This window comes from Schistocerca piceifrons, chromosome 4 (genome assembly GCF_021461385.2).
Source record: "Schistocerca piceifrons isolate TAMUIC-IGC-003096 chromosome 4, iqSchPice1.1, whole genome shotgun sequence".
In the NCBI taxonomy this organism is placed as follows: Eukaryota; Metazoa; Arthropoda; class Insecta; order Orthoptera; family Acrididae; genus Schistocerca; species Schistocerca piceifrons.
In genome coordinates, this window is record NC_060141.1 from 500,416,393 (window position 1) to 500,441,774 (window position 25,382).

Consider the following 25,382-nt stretch of genomic DNA (forward strand, 5'->3'; position numbering starts at 1 on the left):
CATCTCGTTTCTGTACAATTGTAAATAGCTCTTCGCTCCCTATATTTGACCCCTGCCACCTTTAGAATTTGAAAGGGAGTATTCCAATCAATATTCTCAAAAGATTTCTCAAGACTACAAATCCAAGAAATGTGGGTTTGCCTTTCCTAATCCATCCTCCAAGCTAAGTTGTAATGTGAGTATTACCTCTTGTGTTCCATCATTTCTACGGAATCCAAACTGATTTTCCTCGAGGTTGGCTTCTACCAATTTCTCCATTCGTCTGTAAAGAGTTCGTGCCAGTATTTTGCAGCTGTGACGTATTAAGCTGATAGTTTTGGTTTGGTAATTTTGACACCTATCAACACCTGCTTTCTATGGGATTGGAAAAATTATATTCGTCTTGAAGTCTGAGGGTATTATGACTGTCACACACATCTTTCTCACCAACTGGTAGAGTTTTATCAGGGCTATCAGTAGTTCTAATGTATTGTTGTCTATCCCAGGGCGTTGTTTCGACTTAGGTCTTTCAGTGCTGTATCAAATTCTTCTTGCAGTATCATATCTCTGATTTCATCTCCATCTACGACCTATGTCCTCTTCCATTTCCATAATATTGCCCTCAAATACATTGCCCTTGTATAGACCCTCCATATAATCCTTCCACCATTGTGCTTCCCCTTGTTTGCTTAGAACTGGTTTTCCATCCTAGCTTTTGATATTCATACAAGTGGTTCTTTTTCCTCCAAAGGTCTCTTTAATTTTCCTGTAGGCAGTATCTACCATACCCCTAGTGATGTTTGCCTCTACATCCTTACATTTGTCCTGTAGGCATCACTGCTTAGCCATTTTGCAGTTTCTGTCGATCTCATTTTTGAAGCAATTGTATTATTTTGTGCTTGCTTTGTTTACTGCATTTTTATACTTTCTCCTTTCATCAATTGAATTCAGTATCTCTTCTGCTACCCACGGATTTCTACTAGCCCCGTCTTTTTACCCACTTCATCCTCTGGTGCCTTCACTATTTCATTTCTCAAAGCTACCCATTCTTCTTGTACTGTGTTTCTTTTCCCTGTTCTTGTCAATTGTTACCTAATGCTGTCTGTGAAACTCTCTACAAACTCTGGTTTTTTCAGTTTATCCAGTCCCATCTCCTTAAATTCCCACCTTTTTGCAGATTCTTTAGTTTTAGTCCACTGTTCCTAACCAACAGACTGTGGTCAGAGTCCACATCTGCCTCTGGAAATATCTTAAAATTGAAAACCTGGTTCTTAAATCTCTGTCTTACCATTATATAATCTGTCGGAAACCTTCCAGTGTCTCCAGGCCTCTTCCACATATACAACCTTCTTTAACCTATCCATTTCTCTTTTTAAATTTTCTATCCTACCTACCCGATTAAGGGATCTGACATTACATGTCCCGATCTGTAGAATGCCTGTTTTGTTTCTGCTGATAATGACGTCCTTCTTAGTAATCCCCACCTGGAGATCCGAATTGGGAACTATTTTACCTCCAGAATATTTGACCCAAGAGGACACCATCATCATTTAACCATACAGTAAAGATTTATGCCCTCGGGAAAAATTATGGTTGTAGTTACCCCTTGCTTTCAGCCGTTCACTGTTCCAGAATAGTAAGGCCGTTTTGGTTAATGTTACAAGACCAGATCAGTCAATCATCCAGACTGTTGACCCTGCAACTACTGAAAAGGCTACTGCCCCTCTTCAGGAACCACGCATTTGTCTGGTCTCTCAACAGATACCCATCTGTTGTGGTTGCACCCACAGTACGGCTATCTGTATTGCTGAGGCACGCAAGCCTCCCCACCAATGGGAAGGTCCATGGTTCATGGGAAGGACTATGCAGATATACAATAAAAATTCACTACCAGTACGCTGTAGGATCGAAACAGACTGATGATGGAGGACAACTCGTTCTGATTATCCGTGACAAATTTGCAACAATATTTATTAGAATTGTTTGCAAACAACATTGATTAAAATTTTAATTCTTCACTAATCCCAGGTGTTTGAGAAATTTCTTTACCTGCCTTATTTATTTACCTTATTAGTCTTTGTATACCCACTAATTTTAACACGCAGGAAAATACACATGTGGCCGGGGGGGGGGGGGGGGGGGGGGGGGGCTCGATGCATGCAGGATTAGAACACATGTCCTCTGTTTTATAGCCAGGTGCCATGGGTGCTCAGCCATCGCTACTTTCATTGGCCTTATTGGTACAAAAGTGGTAGTCATAAAAGTTTCTTTTCTCGATTCATCAGAATGCATGCACTTGCAGACGACGTATATGGTGAAAAATGCTCAATTTTCAATCTGTTGATCCCACTGATTTGGAGTTGATTATGCATAATGAACATTAGGGATGGCTTTCTCAAAAAGCAGGGTAGTGTGCTAGAATACCTATTTTATTTACTGTGAACGAATTGCATCCAAGTTCAAATATCAGCTGGGCATATTATGTAAATTGAAGGTGGAGGATGGCAGGAAGGAAAGGAAGCGGAAGGAAGCAATGATATCAGCTGCATTGAGAATTTATGTGGAATCAGCAGTAATGAGTGAAGATGTGTGCTGGATTGGGACTCGAACCTAGGATCTTCTGCTTACAAGGCAGTTGCATTAACCACTGTGCCACATGGACACACATTGCGTGGCCAAAATCTTTTAGATTTCTCTAACATGCTTTTCTTGAAAACAATGTGGAAAATGTAGTTTAGAACCAAAATATAACAGATCTAAATGCAGTTCGTATCATTGTTATGGAGAAATGAAAGGAGATTAATTTTTTGTGAACCGTGCCATAAAAGCAACACCAATTACACGAAGATTAATACAGTATAAGATTGTTTGATTGGATGGAGTCAGGCTTGTATAAAATCTTTGCTGTGTAATGTACAAAGCAAAAGAGAATCTCAGTGTCCTGGCCATGATGGGCTAGCCGAGACCGACTGACTGGCATGTTATCGTCTGTCATTGGCATCATTAGATACAGTATGGAAGGCTGTACAGTCAGCATGCCACTCTTCCAGCTGTTTGTTGGTTTTCTGGACCTGGGAACCATTACTTCTCACTTAAGCAGCTCCTCAGTTGCCATCTAGAGGATGACTGCCCCCTGTTCCAGTGGTCCAACCAAGAAAAAGCCCCTGGTGGTATGGGAATCAAAATGAGGTCCTCTGCATAGCAGCCTGATACATTGACCATTGAGCTGTGGAGGAGGACCTGCTTAATATGTAGAGGACAATATTCATGACAAGGACTGTGAATCTTTATGAGCCCATGTTACATGATCTTGTGACTCCTCATACGTGTGGTTCAGATATGGACTTTGAGTTGACTTCTACACCAGTAACTTTGGATTCCTGTGCTGTTAATAGAAATTACACTTGCTGCCCTCCATCTATCTGCTAGCAGTTACTGCCTTGCTCACATCATACTGTGTCTCATAGGAGCACCATCAAACTCACACTCTCCCCTCCCCTCCCTCCCCCCCCCCCCCCAAATCTCAATTACTAGTGCTTCATGTAAATTATTTACAAGTTTACACAGTGTAAAGCCTATTGTGTCGCATGTTGGTAGGAAGGGAGAGCAAAAGGGAAAGGGTCTGTTAATCTCTGGCAGTTCAAATGTATGGGGAATTGCTATCTCTTAGGGAAATAGTAACAATGGATTGAAAGCATCAACTTGTGTGCTCTGTGTGTAGGGCTGGAGGCCACATTCAACATGTTGAAGAGGCTATTCCGCATTTACCAAACAAGGTTGAACCAACTGCAGATTGTGATGCACATTGGAATGTACAATGCCTGTTGTTTGGCATTTCAAGACTAATCAATAATGCTTGCAGACTGCAGCATTATCCACAGATTTAATTGCGGCCACTTCTTTTGAGTCCAGTGGAAGACCTGCACCATAGACTTTGAAGGTTCTGTGACGAGCTAGGCTGTGACTTTCTGGACTGTGGCCACAATGTTGAGAACCGTAGAGCCCTCCAAAATGGGCCAGGAGTGCACCACACTTAAGAGGCTGCTACCCTGGTGGCTGGATGTACGTGGAATGCACACAATGGTGTTTGGCTTGGGTGACTCTCTGTCCATTTAGATAATGTTAGCTGTAGGAAACACCAAGATATTAGTATAAGAGCCAAAGAAATGACCCCACAGATGAAATGACTAAAATCCTAGTGACCAAATGCCAAAACATTCACTGAAAAAGTGCCATAGCTTGAATTGCTCCTAAAAAGCAGTTGAGCTCATATAATACTAAGTTCTGAAGCTGATAAAAATACAAAATGGACAGCAGTGAAATTTTTAGGATACATCGAAGTGTATCTCAGAAGGATAGACAATGGGAAGTGGAACTGGTGTGTTTGTCACAGTAGACAACAAATTAAAATCCACTGAGGTAGAAACTGAAGCTACATATGAGATCATTGAGGCAAGAATCAGTATCAACAGTGAGTATTAACTTGTATATGGATTTTTCTATTGACCACAGAATAAAGCTGCAGATGTAATTGAAAACTTTATGGAGAACCTCAGTTTGCTAGTATGTATGGAAGTTATACTGTGATCGCTGCATGGAGTGGCCCACGCGGTTTGAGGCGCCATGTCACGGATTGTGCGGCCCCTCCTGCCGGAAGTTCGAGTCCTCCCTCGGGCTTGGGTGTGTGTGTTGTTTCTTAGCATAACTTAGTTTGAGTAATGTGTAAGTCTAGGGACCAATGACCTCAGCAGTTTGGTCCCTTAGGACTTCACACACATTTGAACTTTTATACTGTCATCATTGGAGGAGACTTTAAAATATTCAGCCATCAGTTGGAATGATTACAGTTTTATAAGTGGTGGACATGACAAGACATTGTGTGAAACATTACTAAATACCCTCTCTGAAATCTGTGTAGAACAGATAGTTCGAAAACACACTCATGCTAGAAATTTATTGGCTCTAATGCATTAGGCTTAACTGTGCTGACCTCTTTGAAGTTGCTGTAAGTGACCAAGATGCAGTTTTAGCAGCAATAATTATTAAAGTACAAAGGATAGTTAAAATAAGTAGGAAGATTCACATGTTCAGTAAGCTAGATAAAGAGTCAATCTTGTCATATCTCGAAGAGGAACTCAAAACTTTTGCCTCTTGTCACGCTCTTGTAGACAAACGGTGGCTCAAATTTGGAAGAATAATTGATCATGTTCTGGATAAATAGGTACCCAATAAAACAGTTCATGATAGGAGGCACCTTCTGTGGTTTATATTCGCCATAAAGAAACTTCTAAAACTGTCATTGCATAGTAGGTATAATACAAAACTTAGAGATAGAGAGATGCTGAAAGAAACTGTGTGGCAATCAAAAGGGTAATGTGTTAAGCCTTCAATGACTACAGTAACAGAATCTAATCAAAAGATTTCTCACAATATCCAAAGAAATTATTGTTATGTGTAAAGGCCGTCAGTGGCACCAAAGTTAGTGTTCAGACACTCATTGATGATACAAGAACCAAATAGAGTGTAGCAAAGCAAAAGCCTAGAAATAAAAATCTTCTCAAATGAATAGTCTCATCCATGCTAATCAGTATGCAGTCTGTAAATATCTTACTCCAGAAACCTATTACCAACATTTATTAAACAAAGTATTCGTATACGAGGTATCAAACAGACTCTGTGTCTGACAAAAATATTTTGAAAGGGGTAAGTTGTTATTCACCACTAGTCACAAACAGGCACAATGAAAAGACTGCTAAGCACTTAAACCTTTGGCCAAAAGGAACCTTCTGAAGTAGAACACACACAAACATTCACAAAAGCACAATTCTCTCTCTCTCTCTCTCTCTCTCTCTCTCTCTCTCTCACACACACACACACACACACACACATCTACTGTCTCCAGCAGCAGTGACCCAACTACAGAGTGCAACTGCGTCTGACATGGGCAAGAGTCTGGGATGGTTGGTGGGGTCTGAGGAGGAGGAGCGATGGTGTGGGGAAGGGGAGGGATAGCAGGGCAGGGATTCAGGGCCTGTGAGAGCTTGTGGGATGTAGTGGGAACAGGAAGGGAGAGGGAAAAAAGAGAAGGGAAAAGGACGGTGGGTGTGTTAACAGAACAGAAGGTGTGTCTAGTGCTGGAGTGGGAGCAGGGGAGGGGATAGGTAGGTGAAGGACAGGAGCTAGCAAAGATTAAGGTGAGGGAGATGACAGGAATGAGAGATACATTTTAGGGAAAGTTCCTACCTGTGCAATTCAGAAGAATTGGTATTGATAGGAAAGCTCCTGACGGCACAGGCTGTGAAGCAGTCATTGAAGTGAAGCACATGGTGTTGGGCAGCATGTTCAACTCGGTAGTCCAGCTGTTTCTCGGCCACAGTTTAATTGTGACCATTCATGTGGCCAGACAGTTTTTTAGTTGCCATACCCATATGGAAAGCAGCGCAAGGGTCACAGCTTAACAGCTTAGTTTGTAGATCATATGGCTGCTTTCACTGGTAGCCAATATCCCCAGTGCCCACTCCAGATAGCTCCTCATGTCAGATGCAGTTGCAGTCGACTGGAGACAGTGGTCATGAGTGTGTGAGTTGTGCTTGTGTGAATGTGTGTATGTTTTCTATTTCTTCTTTTTGGTGAAAATCTGAAATGTTTTGCAGTCTTTTAATTGTTGGGAGGATGCAGCATGTTGTCTTGAATGGAGATTCATTATAGAAGTAGAATTAATTTCAGGCATCCACTGGAAGTGTTGGGGGATCTGAGCTGTTATGTAGTACATTCCTCTCTCTCTCTCTCTCTCTCTCTCTCTCTCTCTCACCCCCCCCCCCCCCCTACACACACACACACACACACACAACACACACACACACACCACACACACACACACACACACAGATCACTCTTGTACAGTAACACAGACTACACTGTGGATCATCTAGGATGAAGGTGTATAGAGTGAGGAGCGAGAGGAGGCAGTAGTGGTAGGGGAGGTTGAGGAAGCATAGTTGACAGCTGGGAGGGAGAGGCAGCAAGTGTACAGGGTAGGAATGGGGCAACAGGTGACTTCGTTTTGGCTGTAGGTTGGGAAGTGGTGCAATGACGACATGGATGAGTGGACTGGGAGGGGTAACACTTGTAAGGATATGAAATGGAAGGATCACATAGGCTCAGTTTTGAGTAAAGCACATGACATACTTTGGTTCATTGGCAGGATGCTGTATAAATAAAGGAGATTGCTTATGAATCAGTTTTGCATCCCATTTTAGAATGTTGCATGTGTGGGACCAATGCTGAGCAGGAGTAACAGAGGATTTTGAACATGTGCAAAGACGGTTGGCACATGTAGTCATAGGCACAGGTTTGTTTGACTTACAGCAGAGAATCACAAAAATACTGAAAAACCTTAATTAACATTTGCTTTAAAATGGAAGTGATTTATCTCATGATAGACAACTTATAAAATTTCAAAAATCAATATTAAATGAAGAAACAAGACGTATACTTCAGTCATTATGAAACTGAAAATTCATTCATGCCTCTGGATGTGTCCTATCAATCTTTTAGTCAAACTGTGCCATAAATGTCATTTCTCCCCAATTTGATTGAGAAACTCTTAATTAGTTATTGATCTACCCATCTAATCATCAACATTCTTCTATAGCATCACATTTCAAAAGCTTCTGTTCTCCTCGTGCCTGAGTTGCTTATCACTTGTGGGTCACTCCAGAGAAATACAGCTTCATAAAGACTTCCTTACACTTAAATTTATATTAGATGTTAACAGATTACTCTGTTTCAAAAATGTTTTTCTTGCTGTTGCCAGTATGCACTTTACGTCTTCCCTACTTATTCCATCATCAATTACTTTGTTGCTTAAACATCAAAACTCATGTACCACTTTTAGTATCTCATTTCCTTATGTAATTCCCTCAACATTGTCTAATTTAATTAGATTACATTCCATTACTCTTGTTTTACTTTTGTGGTTATTATCTCATAATTTATTTTCAAGTCAGTACCCAATCCAGCCATCAGCTCTTCCAAGCTCTTTGTCATCTCTGACAGAATTACCAGAAAATTATATATATATATATATATATATATATATATATATATATATATATATATATATATATATATTCATTTCTTCTCCATGAACTTAAATTCACATTCCAAATTTCTCCTTGGTTTCCTTCACAGCTTGCTCAGTGTACAGATTGAATAACATTTATGGCAGGTTACAACTGTATCTCACATCCTTCTCTCTTATGGCTTTCCTTTCATGTCCTTGGATTCTTATACGAGGAGCTTAATGCTAAACTCTGAGGTAAAATAGATAAATAAATATAGGAAACATTACAACTAATAATAGATTTTTGTGATTGATAGGTATAATTTTACACTTGCTTTTGTTTGAGTATTAAATGTTGTTTTGTCTTTTACAGGATAATCGGTTGCAGAGTGGAGACCATATTCTGCAAATTGGTGATGTCAACCTCCGTGGAATGGGCTCTGAGCAAGTGGCTGCAGTTCTCAGGCAGTCAGGCAGTCATGTTCGCCTTGTGGTTGCCCGCCCTGTTGAACCCACCTCTCCTGATTATCAAGTATGTGCTCGTGCCTCTTCCCCTGCTTTCAGCTATCTTCTGTATCAAGCAGTTGTTATTGCCAAGATAGCTTACAACCAAACATTGTTCCTTACATTTTCAAATAAGTATATTTGCAATGTATACTAACAAAAGCTGTATAAATTTAATATTTATTAATTACATTCAGTCATACTAAATAGTCAGTCAGTCAAGAGTATATCCAAAATCTGAACTGCAGGATGGAGGTGGGAAGTCTACTCATTCGTTTCACTCTAAATGGCAAAATAGTTTTGAGGTTTGATAGCAAATGGCTCTGGGTGTACTTGCTACTTACCAGTATCCATTACATGTTCCACCTCTTTTCAAATTTTTACTGAATTGATATGCCTGTCTATGTGGCAGGGCAAGATTTGAGTTTAGTTTGTGAAAATCATCTTCTTTTGTAAGAGGGAGGAAGGGGGATAACCTAGGGTTATTAGATCAATTCAGCAAACAAACAGAAAAATTCACTGCAGTTTAGATCTTTACTGTAAACAGAAATCCATGGAAATAAGATTAAATAATGTTCAGCCATAGATCCCAGATGGCGTACCAAAATAGATGTCTGTACAAAAATAATATTAATAATACTCGCATTCGTTCGAACTCAATATAGTTATTGTCGTACTAGTTCCAAATCTGAAATTTTGAAACACAAGATATCTTACCCGACAATATGTGTATTTTTGGTTCAGAGTGCTTCATTGAAGAAATAACTGTAGTCCATGGCTCATTAGTAGCAGGCAAACCAAGCAATAAGCTCCTAATTATATATACATATTTGTGAATTGTTTACAGCTAATGTTGTTTCTCACTTTTCAACCTCCATTGTTTACATTCTTATCAATGTACCCCCCCTCCCCGAGATTTATAGAGTCTGCAGCTTCCATGACTTCTGTCAAACTTCTTCTATGGGATTGAATTTATTTACTCTTTCCTTCTGGCACTCACCTCCACGTCTTACTTCCACTTCTATCATCTTCAGTTGGTTCTATATGATCATATCATAATAACCTCTTCCTCTCAAAAGATTCCACTTTGTTCCCTTCCACTTACATAATTTTTCTGAACTCTTCATTGTCTCCTGTAATACATTTCCCTGAAAAGTAGTAGATCTTTTTCTCTCTCCTCATTTCTTGGGCTTCTGACTCAGATGAAGTGCCAAAATAAATGGCGCTACTATTGTCCACTATAGCATTATGTATAATCTTTTTATAACAATGAAAATATTCAATTTTTAACAATATAATTTAATTGGATGGATAAAAAGTCTACTCACCAAATGGTAGCAGAACGTGCACAAAAAAGGAAATTTGTACTTGTGCAAGTTTTGGAGCCAGTGGCTCCTTCCTCCAGCAGAAGGGTTGAATGGGATGGAAGAGGGCTGAAGGAAAAGAATTGGAGAGGTTTAGGAAAAGGTGTACATTTTGGAAAAGTCACCCAGAACTGTGAGTCAGGAGAGACTTACAGGATGGGATGAAAAGGAAAGATTTTCCTTCTCAAGAACCTCTTAATTTGTTATGTGATCTACGCATCTAATCATCAGCATTCTTCTATAGCATCACATTTCAAAAGCTTCTGTTCTCCTCATGCCTGAGTTGCCTGTAACTTGTGGGTTACTCCAGAGAAATACATCTTCATAAAGACTTCCTAACACTTAAATTTCCTTCTCATCCCGTCCAGTAACTCTTCCCTGACCCACGGTTCTGGGTGACTTTTCCGAAATCTACCCCTTTTCCTAAACACCTCCAGTCCTTTTCCTTCAGCCCTCTTCCTTCCCTTTCAGCCCTTCTGTTGGAAGAAGGAGCCATTGGCTCCAAAAGCTTGCATAACTATAACCTTCATTTATGTGCATGTTTTAAATCTCTTCAATGCTCCTTCCATTGATAGGGAGAGATATTTAGAACAAAAACAACATTTAATTCTAAAATTTGCTGTATTCAAATTGTGCTGTTCATCACAACCCGCTATCATGTACTGTATCCATTTTTAAACCCCACTTGTCGTGTTCTTCAAAGAGCTCCCTCACCTTGGTTGCAAGAATTGTCACTATCTTTTGCAATTATCATCTGGTCATTAGTGAATAGGAGAGAGTATTGTTTGCCACCACCTGCTGACACTCCCATCAGAATACCTTTACTTCACTTGTCATTAATACTTCTTCCTGATATATTTCAAACAACAGAGGAGCTAAGGGACAACCCTGCTGTAGGTCATTGCTAATTTGTAATTCCATTCATTACATGTTACTCACTTTCACAGAGCTGGTGCCTCCACACAGTAAGGCTCTAACTACATTAATGTATAGTATTAACGCACAGCTGTTTCCACATTTTCAGCTACATCTTAAATAATAGCAGTGTGTTACATACATTTTCTCAGTCTGTTAATGTTAAATTCTCTAGATCCAACAAACTTCCAGGATGCTGGAATAGCTTGGGTCAGCAACTTCTATTAATCAGAAGAATGCTTTTTATCCATTTGATGACTAGTTTTGGACCGAGAACCATTTTCAAATCATCAAGATAGTCGAAAATGTCATAAATGTACAATAAATGTTCATTCTGCATTTTTTATGTCTTTGGAAATGCCATTTTTGACTTTGTTGTGATGATTTGAAAGTGGGCCTTGGCCCAAAATTAGTCATCGAATGAATAAAAAGTGAAAATTTGCAACTTGGACTGGTTTGTCATTCTACTCTCTAAATCTAGTTTTCCTTTGTGTAAGTATGAAAATACCATCTAACATAACCAGTTGACATTGAGCCTATTTTAGTGTGCTGATTCTTTAAAATGTTTTTTTATCTTGTTTCTTAACATTATTCCATAAAGCATAGCCATTGAACATGTCACACTTACACCTCTATAATTTCTACACTCCTTTCTCCTCTCATTCTTAAACACAGAGGATGTAATTACCTTCTTTCATTCAAGGGGAAGATTTCTGCCATTCATGTATTTGTTAATAATACACTACATGACAAAAAAAGTGAAGCACTCTGAGGAGGAGGAGGAGGAGGAAACTAAATGAAACTTCATGAGCTGAAAGGGTATGTGATATGATATTGCACTGATTACAAAATCAAGTGAAAGTTACAAATAATTTGGCAATGTGAACCCACTAATCAGTATTAAATTGCACTCCCTCTAGTCTCAATGCATGCACTGATTCGTTCGTGAAGTGCGTCTTCGTCTGAGACAAGCTCGCTCACAGCTGTGGCAACTGGCATTAAGACTGAGTTGATGCCCAATCTGGTCCCACACATGTCTATCAAGGACAGATCTGAGGATCTTGCTAACGACAGGAATGCCTCAACATCATGCAGACATTTCATAGGGACAAGTACCATCTGTGGATGAGCAGTGCCCTGTTGAAAAATGGCACCACGATACTGTCGCGTGAGAATACAAGACGTGTTTAATGTACCACTGTGCCATCAGAGTTCCCTCAATCACTACCAGCCGTGACCTGAAGTCTCAGGCGATGGCTCCTCACATGATGACCCCTGGTGTTACACTGCTGTGCCTTTCCAAAACAATGGAAGTTGGGACCTCTCCCCAGGGCATTGCCGCATTCTGTGACGGTGGTCATCCAGGATAGTGTAGAATTGAGATTCATCTTTGAACCCAGTGTGACACTATTCATCAGCTGTTCATGCTTCCCACTCATGGCACCACTCTAAAGGCAACCATTTGTGTTCTGTTTTCAGTGGAAGCCAATGCATGGTATGGTAATTCCCAAGTCTGCCTGTTGCTGGTCTCTTACAGATGTTGCAGGATGATACAGAATGTTGCAGAGAGTCCATTATTTGTTCTATGATGGCAGACAGTGATGTGAATGGGTCATGGTGAACATGGTACATGATACATTGATCCTCTCTTGTGGTGTTCAGATGTGCTCAACTAGAACTTTGACAATGAATATGTGTGCCCTACATTACCATGCAATCCAAGATTCAGCCCCAAACCCTCCACGGAGCTACTTTGTAAACATATCAATTTGGCTACCATGTAATCATCACAGAGATTTCCTAGGTTTTACCTAATCATTTCAGCTACTTCTTTATAATGCCACAATAATTTCTCATGAATCACTTCTTTTTCTGTCTTGACACTCCATAACTTCCAGGAGATACAGGTTTCAGTTTGAATGTCCATCCTTCTGAATCTGTTTAGTGTATTCATCTCTTGGTCTCCCTCTACGATTTTTACCCTCCACGCTGCCCTCCAATACTAAATTGGTGATCCCTTGATGCCTCAGAACATGCCCTACTAACTGATCCCTTCTTCTAGTCAAGTTGTGCCACAAATTTCTCTTCTCTCCAATAATTTTCAATACCTCCTCATTAGTTATCTACCCATCTAATCGTCAGCATTCTTCTGTAACACCACATTTCGAAAGCTTCTATTCTCTTCTTATCTAAACTATTTATCTCCATGTTTCACTTCCATACATGGCTACACTCCATACAAATACTTTCAGAAACGACTTCCTGACACTTAAATCTACACTCGATGTTAACAAATTTCTCTTCTTCAGAAACGCTTTCCTTGCCATTGCCAGTCTACATTTTATATCCTCTCTACTTCTACCATCATCAGTTACTTTGCTCCCCAAATAGCAAAACTCCTTTACTACTTTAAGTGTCTCATTTCCTAATCTAATTCCCTCAGCATCACCCAACTTAATTCGACTACATTCCATTATCCTCGTTTTGCTTTTGTTGATGTTCATATTATATCCTCCTTTCAAGATACTGTCCATTCCGTTCAACTGCTCTTCCAAGTCCGTTGCTGTCTCTGACAGAATTACCACGTCATCGGCGAACCTCAAAGGTTTTATTTCTTCTCCATGGATTTTAATTCCAACTCTGAATTTTTCTTTTGCTTGCTTTACTGCTTACACAATATACAGATTGAATAACATTGGGGATAGGCTACAACCCTGTCTCACTCCCTTCCCAACCACTGCTTCCCTTTTGTGCCCCTCAACCCTTATAACTGCCATCTGGCTTCTGTATGAATTGTAAATAGCCTTTCACTCCCTGTATTTTACCCCTGCCACCTTCAGAATTTGAAAGAGACTATTCCAGTCAACAATTTCAAAAGCTTTCTCTAAGTCTACAAATGCTAGAAACATAGGTTTGCCTTTCCTTAATCTATTTTCTAAGATAAGTCGTAGGGTCAGTATTGCCTCACATGTTCCAACATTTCTACGGAATCCAAACTGATCCTCCCCGAGGTCGTCTTCATGGCTTATTAAACTGATAGTTCGGTAATTTTCACATCTGTCAACACCTGCTTTCTTTGGGATTGGAATTATTATATTCTTCTTGAAGTCTGAGGGTATTTCGCCTGTCTCATACATCTTACTCACCAGATGGCACAATTTTGTTCGGCCTGGCTCTCCCAAGGCTGTCAGTAGTTCTAATGGAATGTTGTCTACACCTGGGGTCTTGTTTCGACTTAGCTCTTTCAGTGCTCTATCAAACTCTATACGCAGTATCATATCTCCTATTTCATCTTCATCTACATCCTCTTCCATTTCTATAATATTATCCTCAAGAACATCGCCCTTGTATAGACGCTCTATATACTCCTTCCACCTTTCTGCTTTCCCTTCTTTGCTTAGAACTGGGTTTCCATCTGAGCTCTTTGATATTCATACAAGTGGTTCTCTCTTCTCCAAAGGTCTCTTTAATTTTCCTGTAGGCAGTAGCTATCTTAGCCCTAGTGATATGTGCCTCTACATCCTTACATTTGTCCTCTAGCCATCCCGGCTTAGCCATTTTGCACTTCCTGTCAATCTAATTTTTGAGACGTTTGTATTCCTTTTTGCCTGCTTCATTTACTGCATTTTTATATTTTCTCCTTTCATCAATTAAATTCAATATTTCTTCTGTTACCCAAGGATTTCTACTAGCCCTAATCTTTTTACCTACTTGATCCTCTGCTACCTTCAGTATTTCGTCTCTCAAAGCTACCCATTCTTCTTCTACTGTATTTCTTTCCCCCATTCTTGTCAATCGTTCCCTAATGCTCTCCCTGAAGCACCATACAACCTCTGGTTCTTTCAGTTTATCCAGGTCCCATCTCCTCAGGTTCCCACCTTTTTGCAGTTTCTTCAGTTTTAATCTACAGTTAATAACCAATAGATTGTGGTCAGAGTCCACATCTGCCCCTGGAAATGTCTTACAATTTAAAACCTGTTTCCTATATCTCTGTCTTACCATTATATAATCTATCTGAAACCTGTCAGTATCTCCAGGCTTCTTCCATGTATACAACCTTCTTTTATGATTCTTGAACCAAGTGTTAGCTATGATTAAGTTATGGTCTGTGCAAAATTCTGCCAGGCAGCTTCCTCTTTCATTTCTTCCCCCCAACCCATATTCACCTACTGCATTTTCTTCTCTCCCTTTTCCTACTGTCGAATTCCAGTCACCCGTGACTATTAAATTTTCGTCTCCCTTCACTATCTGAATACTTCCTTTTATCTCATCATACATTTCATCAATTTCTTCGTCATATGTGGAGCTAGTTGGCATATAAACTTGTACTACTGTGGTAGGGGTGGGCTTCGTATCTGTCTTGGCCACAATAATGCTCTCACTATGCTGTTTGTAGTATCTTACCCTCGTTCCTATTTTCCTGTTCATTATTAAACCTACTCCTGCATTACCCCTATTTGATTTTGTGTTTATAACCCTGTATTCACCTGACCAGAAGTCTTGTTCCTCCTGCCACTGAACTTCCGTAATTCCCACTATATCTAACTGTAACATATCCATTTCCCTTTTTAAATTTTCTAACCTACCTGCCCGATTAAGATTGACATATGTAGTCAATTTTTATCACATTACAACTAGCCACATCTGTTGCAGGGCTACATTCAGGAATCATGTTTTCACTGAATGATGGTTTAACAGACACTGAAAATTTAGAAGCATGCACACTCACAAAGACTTTATAAAATTTATTAGACCCTCCACCAAAAGAATTCCACTTCCACAGTTTATGGGGACCAGTGATTTAGAAAGAAATGCTGCTAAGTGTAATGCGTACACCACATAAAGAACACGATGGATTGATAAAAAAAAAAGAGTGTGAGAGAGAGAGAGAGAGAGAGAGAGAGAGAGAGAGAGAGAAAAGAAAGTTGAGTGTTTTTTTTTTTTTTTTAGGTTAATTTTAAAATAATACTAGAGATTTAATGACACAGTATTATTATTGCTGTGTCATATTAAACCCATGCAGACAACTGTCGTATTCTTGGGAAAAAGACGAGGGGGGGTGGGCATGTTAAGAAAGTAGACATGTCAGTATTGTTTATAAGAATTATTGACCAATAATATCAGTGTGTAATATTTGCACATTTGTAGAGCATATTATAAGCAGGATTTTATGATAAACACATTTTCTAATGGCTGTTTAAATCTGTTTCAGAGTGTAGGGCTTTTTGTCTCTATTGCTGAACATAATACACTAGTGTTCAGAGAAAAGGACACATTATGTTAGGTGCAGGGATATGTTGTAAATATATTTCACAGTAAGTCTGTGAAAAGAGCATTAGTGACATAGTGAAATATTAAGAGACATAGTGACCTGACGTGTGACACAAGGATCTAATCGCCAACTTTGAATAGGTATGAGTAGAACTGACAGAATGAATACCTTGTCCAATATATAAGGGACATTCAAAAAGAAACAAGCCGGAGGGATAATTACAGAAACCAGTTCCTGTATGTTACAAGTATTGACCCTGGCTGTGAGGCGCTTTTCCCACTCATTCTTCTTTGACCAAAATGGCCGCCTTCTGATTCACTTCCTGCAGCATGGGACAATAGTGAATGCCCAGCGTTACTCACAAACATTGACACTCTTCACCAAACGACCAAATCAAAACGACCAGGCAATCTCACCTGTGGGGTCATTCTGCTCCACAACAATGCAAAGCCTTATACGGCCAACATAGTCATGGCACTCCTGCAGAAATTCAAATGGGAGGTTCTCAGCCACCCTCCATACAGTCCGGTCCTCTCTCCCTGTGATTACACCACTTTTGGTCCCCTTAAAAAGGCTCTGAGGGGCAAACGATTCACCTCGGATGATGACGTCCAGCTGTACATGCGGAACTGGTTAACACCACAGCCCTGGGAATTTTATGAGGCAGCCATTCACCGTCTTGTGTCACAGTGGGACAAGTGTCTCAACAGCCAGATTCAATACTTCTAACATACAGGTACTGGTTTCTGTAATTATGCCTCCGGCTTGTTTCTTTTTGAATGCCCCTTATAATATAACTTTTGTCAGTAGCACAGAAAATGAGTAGGAGATCACTTTTCTGTTGGATGATACATTAATGTCAAGTTCCCTGCTGAAGAAAATGTGTAACAACCAAATTTTTGGAAAACTGCACTCACAATTTAGAGAAATTACTTTTTTGAAGATACATGTTAATGAAGTGTATGGACAGTTTTATTCTATCAAAGGTAATGGAAAATAACTTTACTAATTTCAACTATGGGTTGGCGTTCACGGAAGGTGTTTTCACTGTTCAGTACTATACTAATTGTGACAGTTTCTAAAACTTCTGTGGGAATTACTGACCAAGTTGGTGCAGTTGTGAGAACATGGGACACCCATGCAGAGGGAGCACAGTTCAAATTCTTGTCTAGTTATTCAGCTTTAGGCTTTCCTAAATCATTTGAGGAGACTGCCTGGATAGTTCCTTTGAGAAGGACATGGATGATAACATTTCCCATCATTGTTCAATCTGAACTTATGCTCCATCTGTAAAGTCATTGTCATCATCATGTTTTAAAACCTGATCATTCTTTTTGCTTCTCTTGCAACTGGAATAAGCTATGGGCAACTGGACCGTGATAATGGAAAGAAATTCTTTTCAAGAAATTAAGACAAATTTGTCAAAGGATTTCAACAGGACAGTTAAACAGAGGATTCTTCTCACATTGTAATGATGTGATGAAACACAAAGAAATTTTACAACAGGAGTACTATTATGCCATTATTTAAAGCTGGCATTTGAATATTTGCTTGGAAAATGTATGTAACACTAATGTATGAAATAAATATATTTTTGCTATTTCTGTTTTTATCAGTTAGTCAGTGACACTGTGAAGAAATAAACATTTGTAGTGCACTGTGCAGGTACATGATCTTTAATTTAGAACATAAATTGCTATTTCACAGGCTTTGGGAAGTCATGCACCAATTGTTCCAACCAAGATCCTTGGTGATCCAGAGGAGCTTGATCGTCATCTTGTGCAGAATGGATATCCAGAAACATTCAATACTCAGACTCCCATTTTGGACTCATATGATAATCCTTTCATGTACCAGCAAGGCTCCGAATTAGAACTTCATGTGAGTTGCATGGTTGATTGAGATGCTTGTTTTGTTTGCCATTAGTTTTGCTTGTGTGGGAATTTTGATCTGTCTTAGAGCGTGCAGTGTCTTAGAGAGTTGGAGTTATAACAGGTTTGAAACAAGCTTTGTGTAGGTTACACTCTGTGAAGAAAAGGCAACTTAGAAATAAGTAATTGTATTGAACTGCACGGGAACATTTGTTTTACACTGTTAATTCCTGTGGAATTCAAATTTGTATTTTATAATCCACTATTGTAAGTGTTTCTTTTTTTCCTTCCAGATTTGAAGCACCATATCCAAGTTGTGTTTTAGTAAAATATTTTTTTACAACATGTGGGCAGAATTTTATTTTTCAGCATTTTTTCAGTAAGTGACACGTGTTTGGATGTACAAAACCACTCGATGCTATAGAAAATAAAACTCATGAGTGTGCCTCTGTGATTACTGAACAGTGATGAAAATTTTACAGAGAAGGAAATTGAGGAGCATCTTAACAGAGCTTTTGTGGTTATTTTGAAAACAAAATTTGTTAATTTTTCATTGTAATGACGAAAGCATGAAATTTACTTGACTACTTACTGAAATGTACTCATTAAACATTGTCTTGAAATTTGTGAAAGAGTTAGTTTACACAGTGAAGTTTATTTTGGTTGCATAGGGTGATATTTTATTACCAGTCACCAAGGGAAAAATTTAAAATAATGGCATATTGATTGCAAATCACACAACAAGCCCAAACAAGTTAATTTCTCTAACTATATCTTTTAAAATGTCAGTTGGAAATGAAAACTGTAACTGAATATTATCAGTAGTTGAAACTAACGTGAACATCAGTCTTTAATTGCTAAATCAGGAACAAAAGGATCAAGTTGTCAAATACATGAAATAAATTTTGAATTCAGTTATATTTTTTTAAATTTGTGTGTCCTTCAAACATGCTGCAATTACTGATGATCTGTTACCAATAAGTAGAAGTTTGTCTTCAGTTTGATGTATTGTTAATTTTATTGATGAAGTACTTTCTGTTATTTAATTAATTTTTATAATGTTTATATCGGTTTGAACACACATTTTTGTAAAGTATTGTAGACATGTCTCAAGAGTAACCTTGTGAAACTAAGCACTGAGTTAATTCTTTAAATTTGTTAAATTTTCCTTCTTTAAATGAGTGCTTCATAGCAGAGTACACAGTGCAACAGCTCGCTGTGTGTTAACCACGTTCATTGTTAACTTGTTCCCATTTCTTCTCACTCAAAATGTTATTGTTATCACAATAGTGTAGTATGTTGACCATTCATGCACAACTACTGACATGAAACTTGTGCTAACACAGTTGTCTCTCACTGTGGCTCAGTGGTTATTAATGGCAGAATGGTACTAGAAAAAGACTTTTAATACTTGCATGGTTTCAAATTACAGTGACTGATACATAATTTTTGAGTACATAAGTGAATGAAATGAGTAAATGTCAGACACTGTCACATTGTTAAAGAAACAGAGGATGTGTTCAGCACAGGCAGTGATGGAAGGCATAAAAATTACAGCTTGTGGTGCTCTACATAAGATGAGAGAATGAGAATATTCTGTTGATAATCTTCCTTAACTGTTAAAGGTACTAATCTAAGTCTATTTCATTTCACTGCACTTCATTATGCAAGGGCAATGTATAAAGCTTTCTTTTCTTTTTCTCCCACCCTTTTTTTACTGTCTAATCAGTAATCTTATTTTACTTATTGTCTGCTTCCACTTTTTCTTACAGCCAGAGCCAAATCTTGTTGTAGACGTTGTGCGAAATCCGGTTCCAATTGGATCTGCTCCAATACCTCCCAGGATGGTGGGTCCTACATCTCTTCCTGTCCTAACTATGGATATGATGCCTCTTGAGACTCCTCTGCCAGAGATGGAAAAATTCAGTGTTGAATTGAAAAAAGATTACCATGGGCTTGGCATAACAATAGCAGGATATGTATGTGAGAAAGGTAAGTTGCATCTAGAGTACCTAAGAGTATATGTTGTTTTATGAGATTTCCTTCTCATTAGGTACCAGAATGACAGGCATTACATGTTGATGTATGTAAGTGTGATACACTGTCTTTATCCATTGCACTGGAAAGGAATTAGATATCATATGTTTTGAAAGAACAGTGAGCTGTTGAATTTGACCACATTGTGATGAAGTATGAGGTCCTGTTGGGCAAGGATTTCATTACTCACAATTTGCCTATGGACATTCATGCTGGTAGACATTATGTTTGTGATAATGTCTATGTAAAATTCCATGCACCGTTTGCAGCAAAGTTTATACAGTATATGTGTGACTCCTTAAAGACATAGGATGGCAACAGTCTAGAAGTAGGTGATGGGTAGACGTAGTAGTCTTCATGAAGGCGTGGTATAGGGCAAAGGGTTGAAGTGGGAATGCACAAGAATATGTCATGGGTTAACAGGTAATAGAATTCTATTTTTTCAGAGGCTGCAAGCATTTTGGTCAAAGCTGCGGCAGATTATGAGAGTATGAGTTAGTGGTCCTCATCCAGAAAGGTAGTTACTAAGCAAGGTGGCACAGTGGTTAGCAAATTGGACTTGCATTCAGGAGGATGATGGTTCAAGTCCATGTCTGGCCATCCAGACTAAGGTTTTATGTGATTTCTTTAAATTGCTCCTATCAAATGCCAGGATGGTTGCTTTGAAAGGGCACAGCTGATTTCCTCCCCCATCCTTGACCCCATCTGAGCTTTTGTTCCATCTTTAAATGACCTCACTTTTGACAGGACATTAAATGTCAGGTGAGCATTTACTCCTTTTCAGCTGTTTTGTGTGGCTAAGTGTGAGGTTTTGGTGGGGGGAAGGGGGGGGGGGGAGATATGTAATATTTAGACCCAATGTGGAAAGTAATGCAGTAGTGTCTGACTGTGAAAGGCTAACAGGATGTTCATTTTAAGGGAAATGGTAAGAGAACTGGTTATAACTGCAGGTGCATCATGATGAGACTATTTATGCGGTCAGCAGCTATTGATGTAAAAGTATTGTTGGTAGTTGGCAGTTTCATATGAGCAGTCATGTGTCAGGAACTATCAGAGGTGAGGAATTTTATATTAAGGAAAGATGGTGAGTGCCCAGGAAGATAAGTATTAGATCTCTTGGTCTTGAACTTTATCATTAATATGTGGTCAGTGAACCTGAACTAAGCCAGGGGGTTTACAATTTATGGCGCATCTCTCTATATTGTACACAGGCATATAGTTTGTTAACATTTATGAAGAAGGGTCTGGTAAGTTTGAGGTTCTTAGGACATAGGGATAATAGTGTTCCATGACAGTAAAGCATGGACAGTTTTGTTGCATAAGGATGTGGCATAAAGAATGATAAATCATAGACAAAGGATTGAAGTTGGCACTCAACAAGGATTGATATTTTTTCAGTGTGAGATCATTAACAAGTTGCAGTAGGGTGTTCTGGATGATAGGTTTGTGGATTTTGTCAAACATGTTGATGAGGTTGGGGAAGCTAGTGAAGTATTGGCCTAACATGTAAGCCTTTGCCTGCTACATGTAAGACTTGGCAGCCATGCATCAAGTGCTTCTTTGTCATGCCTCTCACACCTGCTGGTTTCTGAGTACTGCCAACAAGCTTGTCTTTTCTCAGCTTTATTTTTGTTGTGGGCTTTGGACTGGCACTGGGACAGTTAAAAGAATATTTACCTACACTATTTATTGCAGTATCCAGAACACTGCAGCCTCACAGCAAATGACAAAGGGATAGAATAGATGTAAATGAGAGAATGTACTTGTGTATTAGTGTATAAGGTCTACATACACTACCATGAAACTAGTGAACTGTTAAGAAAAGCAACAGAAAAAAAAGTTGCCACTAATTTTCTCACAGTGGCTTGCAAAGCCATGGATGATCTTCTCATTAAAACTCAAACAAAGTGTTACTTGTAATGACCACCACTTGACCAGTGAGCAGTGTTATCTTGAACAGCAAGTGAAGAGAAATTAACAATATGCCAACTTCACTATTTGCATTTATCAGACAGAGAGACTGACATCTTCAAGTGTGGGAGTTATGGCTGGCATTTCTTATGGCATCCACTGTTTTATAAATTATAACAGTGGTGGTGGTGGTGGTGGTGGTGGTGGTGGTGGTGGTAGCAGCAGCAGCAGCAGTAGTGGTAGTAGAAGTTTCAACAGTAGATCACTTTTACAAGTATATTGAATGTGCTGTAGTATTTTACACACACACACACACACACACACACACACAATACAGCCCAAGGTAACAGGTCAGACATGCATGATATCCAGCCCGAATGATATCCAGCCCGACATATTTTTTTTAATTGCAGTTGAACCTGACTTATCAACTACCTCCCATAACGAGTGATTCACACAATGACTTGAGGAAAGTGTAAGAAACTGACTCGTTTAATGAACAGTGTTTCACATGAGGAGTCTTTTTAGTTTCATTTCTTCAGTCTTCAACAACCATTTCAAAATCCACTTTCTTACCTGGTTGGTCTCTTCAGCCACTGTAAAGGAACATTAAGTCATGCAGTCTCTTATAAACTACTGCTCTGTAAAGTAGAAGCTCTGACACTGCTGTATTCAGTCAGCTGTACTGATCACAGTGTGCCTCATGCCATGATTATTGTCATCCATTCCACTGCTCAGGCTTCCGCAATGTTGTTGCAAATTCTCTACAAGGATGTTATATGATCTTGTTTTTGCCAGCACATGGTAATCCTTTTCCTTGCCGTACCTGTTTGTGAATTTCAATTCTGATTTGTCATTGTTAACCAACACAAATCTATTAAAGATGTCCATAAGGCAGTAGCTGTACACACTACAAATTGAATTAACAATAATGTTAGGTCTGTTTTTCAACAAATTTTGAAGCTCATGGACAAACAAATATTTGAAATTATCAGAAGCAACTTCTGAATATTCATCTTCTGAATGGCATTTTCTGCTCTGAAAACTTCGTGCAGTGAATGCTGCGAATGTCAGTAAGCTCTAGTCTGACCTCAGCAGCCAGAGACTGTGCACTTGTGTGTGTGTGTGTGGGGGGGGGGGGGGGGGGGGAGCTAATTCTGATGAAGGCCGTTTTGGCCAAGAGCTTACTTGTTTGATTGTCTTTTTGTTGTGCCTATCTGTGACTCAGCATCTCATCAATGTGGTGAGTAGCAGTCTGGCCTTTTCATAATACATTCATTATTCCATCTTGGATTTTCCTTTGTGCAGTATTTGAAGCACCTGTTGACTTATCCAGAGTGAAAGAGAACTACTCTTAAGTGTCGAGTTTTCTCAGACAAATAAGTTAATATATTTTCAGCAATATCATTTAATCTTTGAGTCACAGTGTTTGCTGATAAACTGGTGTTTTTAAATCAATTATCCTTGGAACTTGGTGGAAGAGCCCGTGTGGCCCTTAGGCTAAAATGTTTGGAGACATCTGGCCTAAAGTAATGGTAATGAAGGATGACAGGATGGAGATTGAAGCCTCCAAATCCAAGTAGCCTCCCATACAAATCTGTTTAAAACAGTGCATCCTCATTCAGTTTGTCTGTCGTGCACAGTTCTGGCTTGTTTATACAGTGCAACGATAAACAGATCTGAAAAGACTTTTTCTCATATTGCTGAAAGGTATCCATAATATCTAATAATGTTTTCCTTGTGAAGTGTCCATACACAGCCTGTTATTTAGCTGTATTTTTACTATCACAGTCATTATAGATTTATATAAGCTGCTCATTTTTGGTGAGAATGTTTTGCATTTTCCTTGTATTGATGTCATTTTATACTTTCGCTCCTATTTCAGAGGAACTATCTGGAATATTTGTGAAGAGTATTAGTGAAGGCAGTGCAGCAGATCTCTGCAAGAAGATTCAAGTAAATGACAGAATTGTTGAGGTATGTTAGTTGTTACACTTGGCTATATTTCAGAGCAAGTTGAATTCATCAGCTGCTCAAATTACCTTAACACATTTGATCTGAAATATATGTTTTAATTAACAATGCTATGTTATTGTCTCACGATAGGAGTGGGAATATGAGTCTTATTTGTCATGCAGCATTTTGAAAACTAGAGGTGGCGTAAAAAGAAAAAGGAGGACAGAGCGTAATTAACTAACTGGCTTTCTATATTTTCTGTAAACTGAAATAAGAGGATTTTTGTGGTATTTCTTCTTGTCAAGCTGAGCATTTGTAATTACATGTGTTCAGTATTGATTAGGGAAAGCGTTCGCTTTGATAACGGTGAGGAATTCTTTGAAAGCTCTTGTATTCATCAAACATAAAATCTTCCAGGTTGATGGGAAATCACTCCAGGGCTACAACAATCACCAAGCAGTTGAAATGCTTCGTAACACAGGGCAGACAGTAAGACTCTGTCTTGAAAGGTACCTGAGGGGTCCTAAATTTGAGCAGTTGCAACAAGCAATTGCAAATAGCGAACTGAAACCACCAACGCCATCCTCTCCTTCTGCCACATCACTGCCACAGTACCCAGTAAGCACGGTAAGTTATTTCAGTATTGTGTGCACCTTACAAACTTGCAGGTTAATGATCATAATGTACTGCCAGCATAACTTATTGTCTCATTTTTATGTGACTTAAAGTGAGCGTTTCTGACTCTTGAAATTGCCAAAGTAATTAATAAAGAAAAATGGATTAATTATGTACACACATACATATTGCCACATGTTGTTTGTCATTACCAAGGTGTACTGGTTGCAGTTGCTGGCTGACATTGTGCAGATCACTACCGTATTTACTCGAATCTAAGCCGCACTTTTTTTCCGGTTTTTGTAATCCAAAAAACCGCCTGCGGCTTAGAATCGAGTGCAAAGTAAGTGGAAGTTATGAAAAATGTTGGTAGGTGCCGCCACAACTAACTTCTGCTGTCGAATATATGTAGAGCTACACAGGCATGCTTTGCAGGCACAAAGATAAATACTGGCACCTAAACCTCTGCCTCAGTAAATGAATAAAAAAAAAGTGTGAGACGAGCTTTTTTCTCCGCCCCGAGTTTCAACCACTGCATTTTCATTCATTATCCAACGAAGGAAATACAAATTTCGTATAGATCATCTTCGAATGTAGCAGCATTTCAATGTACTACGAAAATCCGACTGGCAAGACTGTTTAGGTGTTTGTCAATATGGGAAACTCTATGTCCTGAATTTTTTCCTACCTGTGAGAAGAGATGGTTGCTAATAGGAACTTTTATGAATTGTGAATCACATGCAGTATTCTCTTCACCTTAAGAATAATATGAATATAAACATTTTGTCATGTATTCTTTCATGTTTGCAGCTATCTTATTTAAATCCTGTCTGCCTAATAAACTACGAAACTAGAGTGAGACAACAGCAAACGCGGAAGAATACACATATCAT

At 39.0% G+C, this 25,382-nt stretch overlaps 1 protein-coding gene across 3 annotated transcripts in view; it reads left to right on the forward strand.

Moving 5' to 3' along the window:
* The window catches only part of LOC124795501 (patj homolog), a 489,093-nt gene that overhangs the window by 404,003 nt on the left and 59,708 nt on the right, over positions 1-25,382 (forward strand). For all 3 annotated transcript variants that reach the window (XM_047259561.1, XM_047259560.1, XM_047259562.1), the window contains 5 exons: positions 8,418-8,576; positions 17,807-17,980; positions 19,743-19,962; positions 23,804-23,895; positions 24,292-24,501. In XM_047259561.1, coding sequence (XP_047115517.1) covers positions 8,418-8,576; positions 17,807-17,980; positions 19,743-19,962; positions 23,804-23,895; positions 24,292-24,501 — 855 coding nt within the window. The remainder of the gene's footprint in view (positions 1-8,417; positions 8,577-17,806; positions 17,981-19,742; positions 19,963-23,803; positions 23,896-24,291; positions 24,502-25,382) is intronic.